The 15,971-nt window shown below is 41.0% G+C and overlaps 1 protein-coding gene across 1 annotated transcript in view; it reads right to left on the reverse strand.

The window, feature by feature from the left end:
• Positions 1-15,971, reverse strand: part of CDH18 (cadherin 18) — a 564,188-nt gene that overhangs the window by 54,879 nt on the left and 493,338 nt on the right. Inside the window, exon 8 of the mRNA XM_035126031.3 lies at positions 920-1,087. Coding sequence (XP_034981922.3) covers positions 920-1,087 — 168 coding nt within the window. The remainder of the gene's footprint in view (positions 1-919; positions 1,088-15,971) is intronic.

The following is a 15,971-nucleotide window of genomic DNA, read 5'->3' on the forward strand; positions in this document are numbered from 1 at the left end:
GAAGACCCCGGAAGTTGAAACACCCACTTGACTGCTGCTTTGGTCCTGCAAATTGCTCCTGACACACTCTGCAGTGAAGTCATGTTGAGCTCAGGTTCTCACCGTCAGGCGGCAGAGGAACCAACCCCACGGCAGGTTGCCAGGAATGAGTAAGACAAGGAAAAGTCCTTACCATCTGCTTTTATTCAGTATTTACAAAGAGAGGCTTGGGAATGCAGCCTCTTGGAATAATGGTGTTGCCCTGAGTAAATCTCCCCTCCCCTTCCTCATTCATCATCTCTACAGGTGGCACTGAGGGCCCTTTGCTTCTGGGCCTTTTGCTCTCCTATTTTTAAGGCTCGCCAGTTTCTGGAATGCTTTCTATTGATAATGTGTCAGCCAGCTGCTCCGGCTCTGCCTCTTCCTCTACCATTATTTCCCAACTTTCCCCCTCATCTACCTCTGAGCTGTGATCTCCCTCAACCCCCTGTTGTAATTCTGAACTGTCTTCATCTTCTCTGGAAGGGTCAGGCTGGGGAGGCGGTCTCCACCATTCCTCCTCTGCCCAGTCCCTGACAGGTTCCCAGTCTCATGTTTGCCAATGTCAAAATTCAGCCCTGATATGCAATCCACTGATTTCCATCATTTGGTGAAACACACACAACCAGGAGCACATTTGCAAAAAAAAAGAAAAGAAAATGGCAACCGGAAATGAAGAAAGTAGTGACAAATAAAACTACAGATAAGCGTAACACTGCAAACGCTATCTATTATTGAGAGCAGAAGGTACCCCTCTGAATATGACTCCTGGCACTCTCAAATCTCTGTTGATTATTCCTGCTTCTTAACCAAATACCCCTGAAATGAAAGTAACTCTTAATTACTACAGGCAAAGGTTTAGTCAGGAGGGGAAAAAAAATCAGATCAAACCTTTACATACTCTGAGGGAACCTGGGGGGATTATCGTTGACATCGGTGAGGGTGATATTGACAGTGGTTGATCCAGACAACCCTCCAACTTGTCCTGCCATATCTTTGGCTTGAATGACAACCGAATAATGTTCTCTGGCTTCTCTGTCCATGTTATGCAAGGCTGTCCTGATGACTCCTGTGATGTTTAACAAAAGGAGAAGGAGGAGAAGAGGTGGGGAGGGGAAAAGAGAAATATTATTTCTCACATTTTTAGAAAGGCATAGAAGGAACAGATACCCTCATAGCTCCTCTTCCCTACAGAATGACACCTTAGAAGAAGCTGACGTTAGAAAAAAAAACAATCACCATCTCTCATAAATTCTGCTTTGCATTCAGCCAATTCTCAGCCTCCCTTGTACTGCATCTGTCGGAGAGAGAAAATGGCTCATATCGGCATTTTGAAGAAATGTGAACCCCCCACTGCACCGTTGCCTTCAAAGGAAAATGGGGTAGCATTTGATAGTCGGCTTGCTGGAGGGTATGTAGAAATTAAAAAAAAAAACAAAGCACAGCAAAATACCCCTGTTATGAAGAAGTATAATGTATGGATATGTGGATGATCTGATCCATGCAAAACAGAAAGAACCCCAGATGCAATGCCAAAAAAGAATATCATTTCACTGCACATAATTGCTTTAGCAGCAGCTTAATTGAATTATTAATGAATGCAATATTGTGCCTTATGTGTGAGGTCTTTAAAAGAAAATTTGATTTTGGAAACGGGAGCATGTTTTGTTTGCCATTGATAACGTAGCTGCATTCTCATGAATGACTCTGTGAAATTATGTAATTATATAAATTGTGAAAGCGATGCTAACACATGATGACCTTTTTAGGAAAGCTCAAAGTCAGTGGGCTCCAGCGCAACATTACTTCATATACTGAAAAGCTACATATAATTCTGATGTATACATTCCCTTTCACCAACTGTGGGTTGCCTTAGTTGTTTTGGCTCGTTACCTGAGACTTCATTCCTATGCCTAGGAGTTCAGGACAGCTGGATTTTGCAATAGTTCATACAGAAAATTGGGCTCAGCGACCAACTTTGTACACCAAACTTTCAAGCTGTTTTGCATATAGGTCCAGCATCAGCACTTGATCCCCTCTGGCAGCTGATGGGGGGGGGGACACCTTGTCAATATATAGTGCTGATGCTTGCCCTGAGCCCCATTTACTCATCTGAATGAGTGGGCAACCTTTGATGTTGCTAAACTACAACTCCCAATAGCTTGAACTATATACCCATTCCAAATCGAAACAACAGCGCATGTGCTTCTCCAGTGACTTTATTATAGAGACATTCATACTAGCCTCGTCTTACCATTACTGCATAAGTACCCTTGGCACACAGGACAATTCTATACCTCCCTACTGCTTTCAGATACCAATCCTGCTACAACATACAACATTGCCAGATTCTGCACAGCAGCGCTCAAAATTTATTGGGTGATGACCCATGCCACAAACTAGATATCATGAGCACTCATATTAGAGTGCTCTGTAGACTGATAGCTATAGTCTTATATATACCAACCTTTTATGCTCTTTCACTCTTGTCTAATGTTCCTAACCCTTCTTTTAGACTCTCTTAGCTTCTTTTGGATTCTTAAAGACTTTTGTATAGCTGTACCTTGGAAGTCGAACGGAATCCATTCCAGAAGTCCGTTCGACTTCCAAAACCTTTGAAAACCAAAGCGCGAGTTTTGATTGGCTGCAGGAAGCTGCGGAAGCCCCGCCGGACATTCGGCTTCCAAAAGAACATTCAAAAACCGGAACTAGCCTGTTCAGCTTCCAAGGTACGACTGTATATACTTTCTGCTTTAACTTTTTTTAGATTTGAAATGATTGCCCCCCCCCCACCCTCCTTACGCTGGTCTACAACTGTAATAAAGATCTGTTGTTGTATGCCCATTGTATGGAAATTGATAACAGGATAGTGAAAATTGATTCTACTCACCCTAATGGTGACCAAGAGACTGATACCATAACAAGTTTTCTTCAACAGAGGGACTCTCCCCCCCCCCAAAAAAAAATTATCTTCAGATGTCAGGCATCATTTACCCAAACACTTCTGGGTTCTCCAGGAAATGCTCTCTTAGTTTCATTTAATAAGGAGCTTTCTCAAGGATGTGGGAATCCACATTCATCTCCTGCTCTATTACTGTTAAAGATACTCCTTGGAAAGTAGGGCACACCATCAAGGCACAATTTCTGCATACATTATAGCACTCAAGAAATCAGTCCAACAGGAAAGGAGTAAAAACAAACTTGTACACTTACCAATATCCCCCAATGCCTTTAGCTATATGTACCAAGACTTACAATTTATACTTGTACCATGTTCAATTAAATCTCAATCTCCTGAACATCTTTAGGTCTAAATATGTAGCAAGGTGAATTCTTGGTCCATGCCATTAGCAGCACTGGCACTAGACTCAAACATCAACCATGATTGTCCTCTTGACAGATCCATGGAACATGGTCTAACTGTGCTAGATGTATAGGTGATTTGTGAGGTTCTTCAATGATTCCACACACACACCCTGGATTAAGCCCAATATTTAATTATTTTTATGTAATCACACACATTGGTCCCAGAACTATTTAGGTTTCTAAGCATAGTGTTGACCCTGGATTTGTTCCCATATGAACAATCTTAGGAATGTCTAAACGGCCTCGGCCCAGTATACCTGAAGGTGCATCTCCACCCCCATCGTTCACCCTGGACATTCAGGTCCAGCTCCGAGGGCCTTTCTCTTACTGCGAGAAGTGAGGCTACAGGGAACCAGGCAGAGGGTTAGCCAGTGGCACCTGTTCAGACAAAATTTGGTGGCATCTTTAATACCTTTGCGACCTCCACGTGAAACAACCCTGGATCTCCATAGGAGCAAACAATTCCTGGGCCTGAGGCTTTTCTTCCAAGTATGAGTTTGTCACCTGAAAGACTGGGAAGGCCACAAAATTTCATCTCACATGGAGTGCTGCTTTATCTTTTGGTAGAAAATTTTATAACAGAGTTAGCAACAGACCAAACTTTGATTAAAGCCATTTCATCAAATAGCACAATATGCCACTCTAGAAAAAGAAGATAAGATGAACACTTTTACTACTCCATCTGATGATTTATTGTCTACTCATTCAACAAATGGCCAACTGAGCTGACAACTGGTGTGAAATATTTTTTTTGTTATTTGCTGTTTTCTTTATTGTTTTGTATTGAGCAAGCAGGTGCTTTGACATCAAGAAGATGCTGAAAGGTTATATGAAGAGAACTGACTGAAAATCCTTTCAAGGAGCCTATGACAAGTATCTTTACCAATACTGTATTATGATTTGCCAACATCTTTTTCTATAAAGTTATATAATGTTTAGCTATTGACTTTGTTGGCATTCAATCAAGATTTATTGACCAGAAAGTTAAATAATGGTTGCTCGGAAGATAAAGGTTTATCTGAAGGGTCAATACAACATAAAATTTATTGAAAACAAACATTCTGTGTTCCAATGATACATGGATGATATTGCTAGAAAAGAAAATCTTGATTTTTTTTTAACATATGTTTTAAGATACAGTAATCTGCAAGTTAAGGGACGCAGGTGGCGCTGTGGTCTAAACCACAGAGTCTAGGGCTCAGTGGTTCGAATCCCTGCAATGGGGTGGGCTCCCATTGCTCGGTCCCAGCTCTTGCCCACCTAGCAGTTCGAAAGCACGTCAAAGTGCAAGTAGATAAATAGATACCACTCCAGCGGGAAGGTAAGCAGCATTTCCATGCACTTCTTTGGTTCACCAGAAGCGGCTCAGTCATGCTGGCCACATGACCCGGAAGCTGTACGCCGGCTCCCTCGGCCAGTAAAGTGAGATGAGCGCTGCAACCCCAGAGTCATCCACTACTGGATCTAACGGTGAGGGGTCCCTTTACCCTATACCTTTTAATCTGCAAGTTGCCAGCACACCAGCATGAAGAGTCAAGGCAACCAAATGTGGATAAACAGGTTAATTATAACAACTTGAGGATCTGCAAAATGAATTAACTAGTCAGATTCAACCAATGTAACAAGTTGACCAACGTTCACCCCAATATGTCCATCAGGCTAAAGAGCACCTCCCAGTGTCTCAGGCCATGCCTAACAACTGTGACTAAGGAATGCCCACAATACAACACTGCCTCGGATAAGCGTTCCATTCTTTCTTAAATCTTCTTGCCTACCTGGACTGCATGCCAAACAGAAGGGCCTTTAACAATAGAATGGTTTTTTTTTAGGCTGACAGACCACCTCTCCATCTTGTGGACTCCACTCTAAATCATAGCTTTGGCATCCCAAGTGGTGTTCTCAAGGTTCCACGCCCGGTGCAACTGAACTTTTCGTACTCCACTAAATCCCTGAAAGTGTCCCAGAAAACCAGAACATCCCATCCCCCCCCCCGCTGTCATATATGCTGGCAGGCACGGGTGTTCCCAATCTCTCTGGGAGCTTCCGATAAGAATTAAGGAACCTCTGGCAGGTTTATAGTCTGTTTTATTTACAACAACATCCTGAGAGCAGCATGGGGCCACCCTCTATCAGGATGTCAGTTGCTCACTCTGAATCCCCTCCCCTTCCATAGCAGGAAGTCCGCCAAAGACCACCTGTCCCTCCCCTGTGCTTCTGCTGTTCTTTAACCCTTTCAGTACCCCGAGTTTGACGGGAGGGAGGGATTTCCCTGCCACTCTCGATTGAAGAACCCCCCAAACGCTCCCTCCCTCCTGGTTGCCTAGCTACTATCTCAAAGCTGTCTAATTCTCCCCCTGACTGTGCGGCTTCTGAATCTGCTTCTGGGAATGTTGAAGGAAGGGGTGTGTGAATCCCCCCCTTCTTCCTCTATTAGAAGCTGTTCTGTCTGTGACTGCATTCCCCCATCTTCAGAGACAGACCAGTCTCTGGCATACGATTCAGACCAGGCCCTGACACATGTGATAGCATGATGGCCATTTCAGACACTGTGTTTTGGGGCACCATGAGAACATGCCCCCCAAAAGTGCATATTTTGGGCTCAGTGATTTCCAGATGAGTTCTTCTTCAGTCACTGGTGGTAGCTTTTTTGTGGTTGAGGAAGGCAAACAAAGTGTCTTCCTCCAGGTGGTGGCAATGTTGTACTTATTAGGACAGGGCAAGGTGGGGGGGGCTCTAGATTGGAAGAAGAGTTGCAGAGCCATGCCCACCTGTTACCAACATCACTGGCACAACCTTTTATGGGATAATGTCCTCCCAGTTCACCACTGATGTGAGGAAGTAAATTAGCTCCAGAACAACTCTATGATGTGACAGATTTTGATGACACCCTGATATTGATTCCAGGGGATTCCGATGAACGCATGCCCACCATCTCACCAACAAATTCTAGAAAGAATGGGTTGTATCTAGCTAAGACGAACTCAGAAGAGGCTCATTGATTTCAATGGCACTTCTCCAGGTATGGTATGGTAAGTCAGATACAACCGTATGGAATTCAGCTGCAATTGTCATTCTGGCACACAAAGGAAGTCTTTGAAGAGTGATCCATTACATTAATATGCTATCATTTAGGATTTTGCAACTTTATTTTTATGAACTGCTTTGTGGAAACCATTTGCAGAAAAATGACTGAAGAAGAGACATTTATTATCCTTCTGAAGTGGTCATTCATCACTTGAAAAGTGATCCATGAATATCCTCTAAATCTTCAGATATTTAAATGGTGAGACAAGCATATTTTGCAGAAGGACATGAATAGACTATTATGCTGTGAGTGATGCATTTTTCTCATGCGGAAATTGCAAAGAAATGAGGTTTCTGAAAGCCTTGAATTTTAAGAAAATATTTTAAATTAAAACTAACTGCAATGTAAAGAGTACTGCAGCCAAATTATCTGACTACTCATTTCCACTTAACTTATGTATATATACACAATTCAGCCTCACACTCCCTCCTGGGATCCCCTGCATTATCACCTCCTCAATAATGCTCATTTGCCAAAGTTCTGACCTTTTTCATTCAAGTGTCCAGGTGAAATTCAGCCTTCCTGACACTGAAAACAACCTTTCATTGTGTTGCCAACATGTATTTCCCTTCTATAAATATTTTCTCCTCCCTTCTAATGGAAAGGGAGGAAGACAGCTGCAGAAATTTGATATTTGAAATTTGGGGGGGGGGAAGCACTGATAGTTGAAAACATGACACTCCAATATCATTATATATTTGCAGACTTTTCATAACATTAAAAAGCATGGATATTTTAAACAAAATATGGCAAGGTAAAGGAAGGAAAATTCACTACAGACGGAGGGGAAAACTGAAACCTGGGGGTTGGGGGAATAAAAGTAATTAAGCTGTGGGGAATTCATAATGTCTGAATCTGCCTTGGAAGACTGACTTGCCCATGGTCTTACCCCTCTCATTAAACTTTATTTGAACCCACATCCATAGCAATCATCCTCAGAACTTGCCTTCTCAAAGAATACTCCATTGAAGAACTTCTGGTGGTTTCATTTCTTGTATACATTTGTTTTTCACTGAGAAGAGAGAAGGGATAAACTTGCCAAAATGTTAGGTTCCATTGAAAATGATTTGCAGGTGTGCGATTTTGCTCACAATACATTATTTTCTATAGGTGTTTTTTCCTTTCCTTTTCATCAGGAAGATGGTGTTGTGCTACTAGGAGAAAATGACCTTGTAAAAACCGACTGTTACGATCTTTGAACAATTGCCACACCATTCCCCCTTCTGACAACTTTTTCTAACTGTCAGCCTTACAAAAGATGACAAAGCTCCGTTTTGTTCTTGTTGTCTGGAAGTCCTCTTTACTTCAGGATTGTGTGCACGTGTGTGTCTTAACCACACAAAACTGACAGTTATCACAGAACTACATATCATAAATACAAAATTGAAAAGAACATATCAAAGAAATGGTTCTGCAGTGCATGTTCAACTGTAAACTGGAGTTTGCGGGTTTTTTTCATATAATGTGTTTCCATTTATTTATTTTTATTCATTTAGTTAAAAAGCTAAGAGTCACTCAAGAGATTTATGGTCTAATATTTCTTTCCCTCCAGATTTGTGCCTTCAAGTAAAATAAGCTTAAATGATGTGGAATTCATAATTCAGATATGCTAAATCCCTTCTAGTGTAAAAATGCTGTGGTGAGTTGCACAATGTGATGTAATATAGCACAGTGGAGGGAAATGTTGTTACAAAAAAGTATTTTTATTTTTTAAATCCCCTTTCCTTGCTGAACTGGTTTTATACCATTTTAGAGGCATTTATTCCCCCCCCAAAAAAACCTCATAATTCTGTAGCAAATTTGAGGCCCCCCAGTACACTCTGTGTGCTTTTAAAAGATTTTTATACAAGAGAAAAAGAGCACCCTCTAGTTAATGATAATGGACACATTTGCTAGTCTCTTCCTTTGCTTTTTACAATTGGAATAGCACAAAGACAAATATCAAGAGAAAGAAGGATTGTCTATTTTTATATCCAGGGGAAATATATTGTCCACTTTAGAATCTGAATGTGTCTGCCCAAACTAGTAATCCTCTGATGCAGTTGAAGTCTTGCCTTCCAGACTTGCTAAGCTTTATGCCTGAGCTTACATATGTGCCTATTACGAAAGGTTGACAAAAACCACCTTGTCCTGACACAATGTGAGGTAGAGCCACACTGTACATTTACAGTGCATTCAAAACAAATTTAGAGCATACGAGTTCCCCCAATTATCCTGAGAACTGTAGTTTGTTAAGGGCAACAACTTCTTATTTGTAACCCGCACATCTGGCTGGGTTGAGTGGCTTCCAACAAAAGATTAAAAATACATTAAAAACTTCCCTAAACACCCAGAAATTCCCTGGACATCCAGAAATATAACTGGAAGTGGATTCCAGAATATTTGGTGGCTATATCATCATTAAATTCAGTTATTGTTGGTTTAGGTGACTGATACCACTAACACTATAAAGGAAAGTTAGTCTACTACTAAATGCATTGGTGACCATAGGAGCCAACTCCTAGGGCCAAGGTACCTTCAGCCCCCCAAATAAAACATTTGAGGGTGCAACTCCCCACCAGCTGATGGGCATTGCCATTGAAATGGTGTGTGTGTGTGTGCGCGCGAGAGAGAGAACACCATGTATTGTGATCAATTATGCAGGGCGAGGCTTACCTGCTCCCCCATATTTAATTCAAGTTGGCATCCCTGGTGGTGACCAAGTCGGGGTTGCTAACCTGTAGCAACCCATATTTTGCTGGGCTACAATTCCCATCACTCCTGACCATCAACCATGTTGGCTGGGAATGACAGGATCTTGAGGCTGGCAACTTCCAAAGAGCTGGGGGCAGCCACTCCTGTGGTATAGCTAGGTAGAATTGCCAACTTATTTTTATTTATTTTTAAGGTAAATCATTTTTATTAAATTTTCCACTTTAAACATCCAATCATATTCCAAATTAGACAAATATCAATTAAACAATTGATCCAAATATTCTGCCAAATTATATAAAAAAATTAATCAGACTTCCCATGCTTCAGGCTGAGAGGGCCTGATCATCCTATAATATACTGCATTTCTAATCAATATAGCCCAAATCATTTCCAATAATTCTATTATTATTCTTCTATCTTTTTTTTCCTTCAAGCTCCTGAGTCATTCCAGCAAGTGAGTTTAACCAAACAATATATGATTCTGTGTGAATGTTATGCCTATGATTCCCATCTGTGAGTTAGCAATGTCTCCTCACACGCTGGTATCTTGCCAAGTCAATCCAGGAATCCAAGAGTCTTTTCACAGCCAGCAGCCGCCATCTTCAAACAATTCCAATAAATCAAATCAAGCCTCTGTTCATTAGTTTCTCAAGACCAGCTACATAGTACACCCTTTTCATGAGAGATATTGCCAGATCAAAACTGGAAACACACATCTAATGAGGATAATTATAACTCACTTCCCCTTTGACTGTTTGGTAGCCCGATCTTGGCTCCAACATGGTGGACCCCAATTATAACTGCGGCATATCCAAGAAACGTCTTGACCAAGCTGCAGCTGCTAACGAGATTGCTTCTCTTTGATGTTCCTGTTTTAGGGAATCTTAAATCACCTTCCAGGCAAATCCAAAAATAAAAGCTTTAATTGTTTATATTTTCATTTCCACACAGTCTTTTTTAAAACAAAACAAAACAAAACAAAAACCTATATTATCATAATAAATTCAACTTTCCATTCTTGCTTGCTTTATAAATGTTATAGACGATTCTTCTAAGGGAGGTTTTGTTAAGGCACAGCAAAAGAAAGTCTTGCCCCCCCCCATCAGCTCCATCACATACAATTCTAGCTCTGGTGTAATCATTCTTTGGTTGTCTTTCATTTCCTCAGAGGCTAGGTTTAGCAGAATAAATCTTCCCTCTTCGTCTGAAGCATGTCCAAAACTTAAATCCAATTATTATTCTTAAGCCATGGAACTTGGTTCGCTCATAAAAATGGTGTCCAGGAGTGCCAGACCATCTCGGGGGCTTCTATCCAGTGCCCCCAGCCCCTCCTTCTTTCCGAAGTCAAAGCTGGTTGATGGGCATCTGCGGATGAGACTGCGTCATCCCATGCCCCCCGGGAAGATTTAGGGAGGCTGGTTACTCCCATCTCAGCCTCTAATTACCCCATGATGGCTGGAGAGATGTTATTTTCAGCCATCTTCTACGGTACCCCAAGCGGAAGTCGGAATTGCCCACCACTTCTCCAGTGACATTAGCAGCAGCCTGATCTGCAAGCATTCCCAGGCAATAAAACTTAGGTTTGTCCAGTGAAAACATTGACTGCTGATTTCTGCATAAGAAAATTGATGTTAAAGGCAAAAGAGCAAGTGAGGGGCATTTTCCGCTAGTCAGCAAGTAGCTGTATTGCATTGTTTCATAGTGAGGGTAACTATTTGTTTATAGTATTTATAAGTTCCCTCAAGCAATCAGCTTCTAGGTGACTAAAAGAAAGTGGAGCTGGATTTTTATTTATTTGTTAATGTTAAATAAAATTGTGGTGGCACAGACAAAAAAAAGTTCCCCCATGTGCACAACTAACTCTGGGACACCCAATGAATACTAGTACAGAGAAGAGGGATTAACTTCCCCCCCCCTCCTTTGTTGAGTTGGGTTCATGTTGTTTGGTTTGGTTCAATATTACAGATTTTGCCCAATACTAGTTAGAGAACATAACTAATTTGGCATTATTAATTTCAATATTTATTCTTTGAATATAATTTTGTGGATAGAACCGTACGGAACCATGGTAAGACTTCCAAATGAACTTTTTTACAGTAACCTGATCAAATAAATATATTGAGGTTTCATAATCTTAGCACCTGTAGCTTTTTGAGTACAGTGGTACCTCTACTTACAAATTTTTCTACTTACGAATGGAGCTCCATCCGCCATCTTGGATGCGGTTTAGATAGGATTTTTTCTACTTACGAATTTTTAGATAGGGCTGCTTCGACTTATGATTTTTTTCTCCCAATGCATTCCTATGGGATTTGACTTACGAATTTTTTCAACTTACAAATGTGTGTTCGGAACGCATTAAATTCGTAAGTAGAGGTACCACTGTATGTGTTTGATTTGTGTTTATTTTATTTATTTATTGGATTGCTATCCTACCTGCCTGTGTTGAGGTAAAGTCATTGATGTCAATAATTACTGACTGGGTGGGTTCCCTCTCCAATGCTAAAATTAACCATGGGTATGTTTCAAGGATGCAGGCCTACATATTTGTATCTGCAAGCAAATCCCATTGAAGGCAACTAGGCTTACTTCTTAATAGCATCTGTAGGTTTTTGTGGTGTTTTTTTTAAAAAAAAAAACAACAACAACAAACCAGCATAATACAAGCATAATGCAAGCAAAAGTAAATTTGAACCTCCAGGGAGGGTGAAAGACGCTCTACAGCAAAGAGAGTAGGCTCAGGAAAACTAGAAATAATATGGGAAGGAGAGAAAAAAAGATGTTCAGATGGTGACAGTGCAGGATCTCTTGTGGATTTTACACGAGCTCCGGACATTTCATAATTAGTCATTTAATAGTAGTAGTAGTAATAATAATTTTATTTGTATACCTCCCTCCCCTGCCAGAGCTGGGCTCAAAGCAGCTAACATCATATTAATAACACAATATACATAAAACAAGCAATCAATCGATTAAAATGCATCCCAAGATTAATTCAAACAAATTATAATGAAAATTAAATTAAACAAATGACAGTCCTTAGGTTAAATTGAAAGCAGTTAATACTTGCCAGGACCAACTGTTTTCACTATTATAAGGAACTGTGAGCAGACTTCTATTATCTGAAGCAACCGCCACCAAAATAATAATTGTTTTCCATTCTTTCTTTGAAAGAACACACAAAGAACAGAGGGAACACATGGAAACATATACTGTATAGGCAATGACTTAAGCTGCAAACCATGGAGCTTTATGCTTTAAGAGGACAATAAAAAGAGAAGGGAAATGCGTGTTGCTGGCTCCACATTTCAGAGCTTTTAACTAGCCTAGTGCACATTATAGCCAATTTGATATTTCATTTTTGCTGTCTGCAGCAGTGCCTGTATTTCACACTTTTCATGGCAGTGATAGCTGAGTGGAGATAACTACACTCCCCCCCCCCCATATTCCTACATACAGCTGTTGAGCAACACTGAAATCATTTTCCAACTCATTAAGTACATTCCTCCACCCACAAAGACTGAGCCGCTGATAGTAAAAACAGAGATTATTCACACAAGAGCATGCAGGTGCAAATCTGTCAAACAGCAAAGCACTAGAAGGCTAACCGGCTCCAAACCATCACTTGCAATCCTCTTCTTGCAGAGACTTTTATGCACTGGGTGTATAGACCTCCTGTGCAGATGGTATATTATTGTCCTGTAGTAAGTGAACATTTCCACAGCCAAAGCAACAGCAGCCAACCCCTCAACCCCCAAAATCTGGATAAATTAGACAACGTCAGCATCCAGCAGGGAAAGGCAACCCATTACTGAAAAGCCAGGTGCTCACATAAAGCTTCAGGAACACTTTTACAAATATTAAACTAATCATCAGGCTCTTAAGTATCTAAATGCCAGTAAGTTATAGTTGCAAAAGCAAGGGAGTTTGGGATATAAATCTCCTTATCTTATGCTGTGATACTCTGATCTGTATTCGCTTTCTCTCTCTCTCTCTCTCTCTCTCTCTCTCTCTCTCTCTCTCTCTCTCTCTCTCTCTGTGTGTGTGTGTGTGTGTGTGTTTATCACATCGCTGTGTACATGATAGTTTGATGAGAGTCATTGACAAAGAGTTCTTCTTCAATTTCGGAGGACTCCTTGAAAGTATGGAGAGTTTCCCATAAATGAAACTTCTGTTATTTGGCACAGGTAGTTGAAAAAAATGAAACAATGCTCTGCCTTGACCTGGATTGCATTATTTACTTCATAGACAAAACATTGACTCAGAAAACTTTTAGTCAAAACTCTCCCCCATACATGAATCATATGCCATTTTTTTTTGGTCTTCTTTCCTTCCTTTTCTGATAGCAGTCTCACATACTGTATATATAGTTTGAAAGATGTAAAGAAAGGGATAGGAGGGAAACTGACAGGTGAGAATACTGGGAATAATTCTGGAAGAGAAAAGGTACAGTATATTTTTTTAAAAAGGTAAAGGAACCCTGGACTGTTAAGTCCAGCCAAAGGCAACTATGGGGTTATGGTGCTCATCTCACTTTCAGGCTGAGGGAGCCGGCCTTTGTCCACAGACAGCTTTCCGGGTCATGTGGCCAGCATGACTAAACCCCTTCTGGGACACCATGATGAAAACCAGAGTGCAGGGAAACGCCATATACTTTCCCGCCACAGCAGTACCTATTTGTCTACTTGGACTGACCTGCTTTCGAACTGCTAGGTTGGCAGGAGCCAGGACAGAGCAATGGGAGCTCACCCCTATCGCGGAGATTCGAACCGCTGACCTTCCGGCTGGCAAGCCCTAGGCTCAGTGGTTTAGACCACAGCGGCAAAAGGGTCCCTACACTTAAGACATGGGAGGCTCTGGAGGTGAAGCATTCCTTTTTGTCTATGCTGTAGCTCATCCGAGAGCATCAAAGTATTCCACACATATTTTATTCTGCTGCAATAAATCTGTTTCTGTTCTTGAAACCCAGGACTTGTGCATTAGATATGTATGGGGCTAAATAAAGGCCTAGACAGGCAGACAGGTAGACAGGCAGACAGATAAATAAATAGGTGTGTGTGTGTGTGTAAATGGCCCTTCTCCATTATTTGCATCCCAGCCACCCGCCCTCACTACCTTCCACATGTAAGAGGGGGGAGCAGAATGCCTGCTCGTGGCATGTAGACTTCCCATGAGATTGAGAACTCTACAGTCAAAGCAACCTGGCTGCATTTCCAGTAGCTGCAGAATAACCCCAGGCTACCTCGTTTTTCTTGTTTAAGAACAGGAGGCTGACAAAACTTTCTGCTGCCTTATCTGAAATAATAACGGAAGGTAACAGAAGTAGCTGAAAAGACCTCCTCTCTTTTCACAGGCATGAATGACCTTGCAAAATGATAGACAGCATGTTTCAGAAATACGCTCCTGAAATTCTCCTATTTCTCATCACCTATATTTTGGAGTTTTGAATCTTCTCCTGTTTCAATGTGAATCCAAGTGGAGTGGAATGCAATACAGAATGAACTGGAGAAACAAGAGAAGGGAACAAGGGGAAATCACTCATCCTGAAGCATCTCATGAACAGCTGAAATTTTAAAACAAATGTAAGGGAGTTCTATGAACCGAAAGTAATCCAGAATTCCTGCCTTGTCTGAGCCAAAATCTTTTCACAGAAGCCTAGGTAGATGTTACAACAGACAATGACGGCACCCACCTGGGTACAGGTACCAATATATTACAGCTTAGTTTGAGGGTTCATAGCATGCGGTATTTATAGAGAAAGGTGGTTGCCAAGTATAGCAAGTATGAAGTTAACCAGCACTCCTGTGAAGCAGGAGAAAAGGTTGAACAATGGAACTGTTGGAGAAGCCATTCCTTGTTTTCTCATTCCAACTTTTAAAGTGATAAAGCAAACTCTCCAGATATAGCACCTGGCAGGGCTAACCAGAAGACATTGTTATGCATCCTAAGCAGTAAAAAATGCTTAACTGCAGGGCAATGAACCTTCAGATTCTTAAAACAACAAATTTACTTAAGAAAAGAGCAGGATTCTGTCCCACATGGTTTCAGAGAGGAGTTTCAAAACTAATAACATATGTTCAGGGAATGCGGAAAAAGCTTCCGGCAGATAGGGAATGACATTTCAGTCTTCTCCATGGTACGGTTTTCCCAGTAATTTGTATGTAATGCCTACCATCCTTGAATCTCATTCTTCTCCTGCAATGCAGGAAAATTTCCAAATAGTTTTCCCTACCATGAGGGTACAGCAAGAAGTACTTTGATGTGGGCTGTTTATTTGCACAAAATGTGGTTGTCATCCTGCACTTTGTAGTGCAATTATTCTGTCACTTTCCTAACTGGAAAAAAAAGCCTGAAAAGATAAGTGACAGAAAATTGCACTGGAAAGCGAGGGGTGACCACGTGGTGGCAAGGCCATATAACCTGTGCAGAAACAAATCAAGATTAGGGATGGAGGATCTGTTGATTTCATTCTCTCTGTTTCTCATTCCCCCCCCAAAAAATCTTAAATTCAGTCCTCTATATTTTAAAGCAATTAGTGAACTTTTTAAAATTCTCATGAAAATTCATCAGCATTTCAATGCAAATTTCTCCTAGTAAACACATCTTGATATGTACATTTGATGTCTGTACATATTTTGTAAGCAACGTCCCCTAATAGAATGCATTTCTCTATGTTATTTTCACCAAACTGCGGGAGGCAGTGGAAGACAGGAGTGCCTGGCGTGCTATGCTCCATGGGTCACGAAGAGTCGGACACGACTAAACGACTAAACAACAAAAAAATGTTATTTTCACTACCACCTTCATT

The sequence above is a fragment of the Zootoca vivipara genome, chromosome 8 (genome assembly GCF_965207765.1).
Source record: "Zootoca vivipara chromosome 8, rZooViv2.hap1.1, whole genome shotgun sequence".
Taxonomy (NCBI): domain Eukaryota; kingdom Metazoa; phylum Chordata; class Lepidosauria; order Squamata; family Lacertidae; genus Zootoca; species Zootoca vivipara.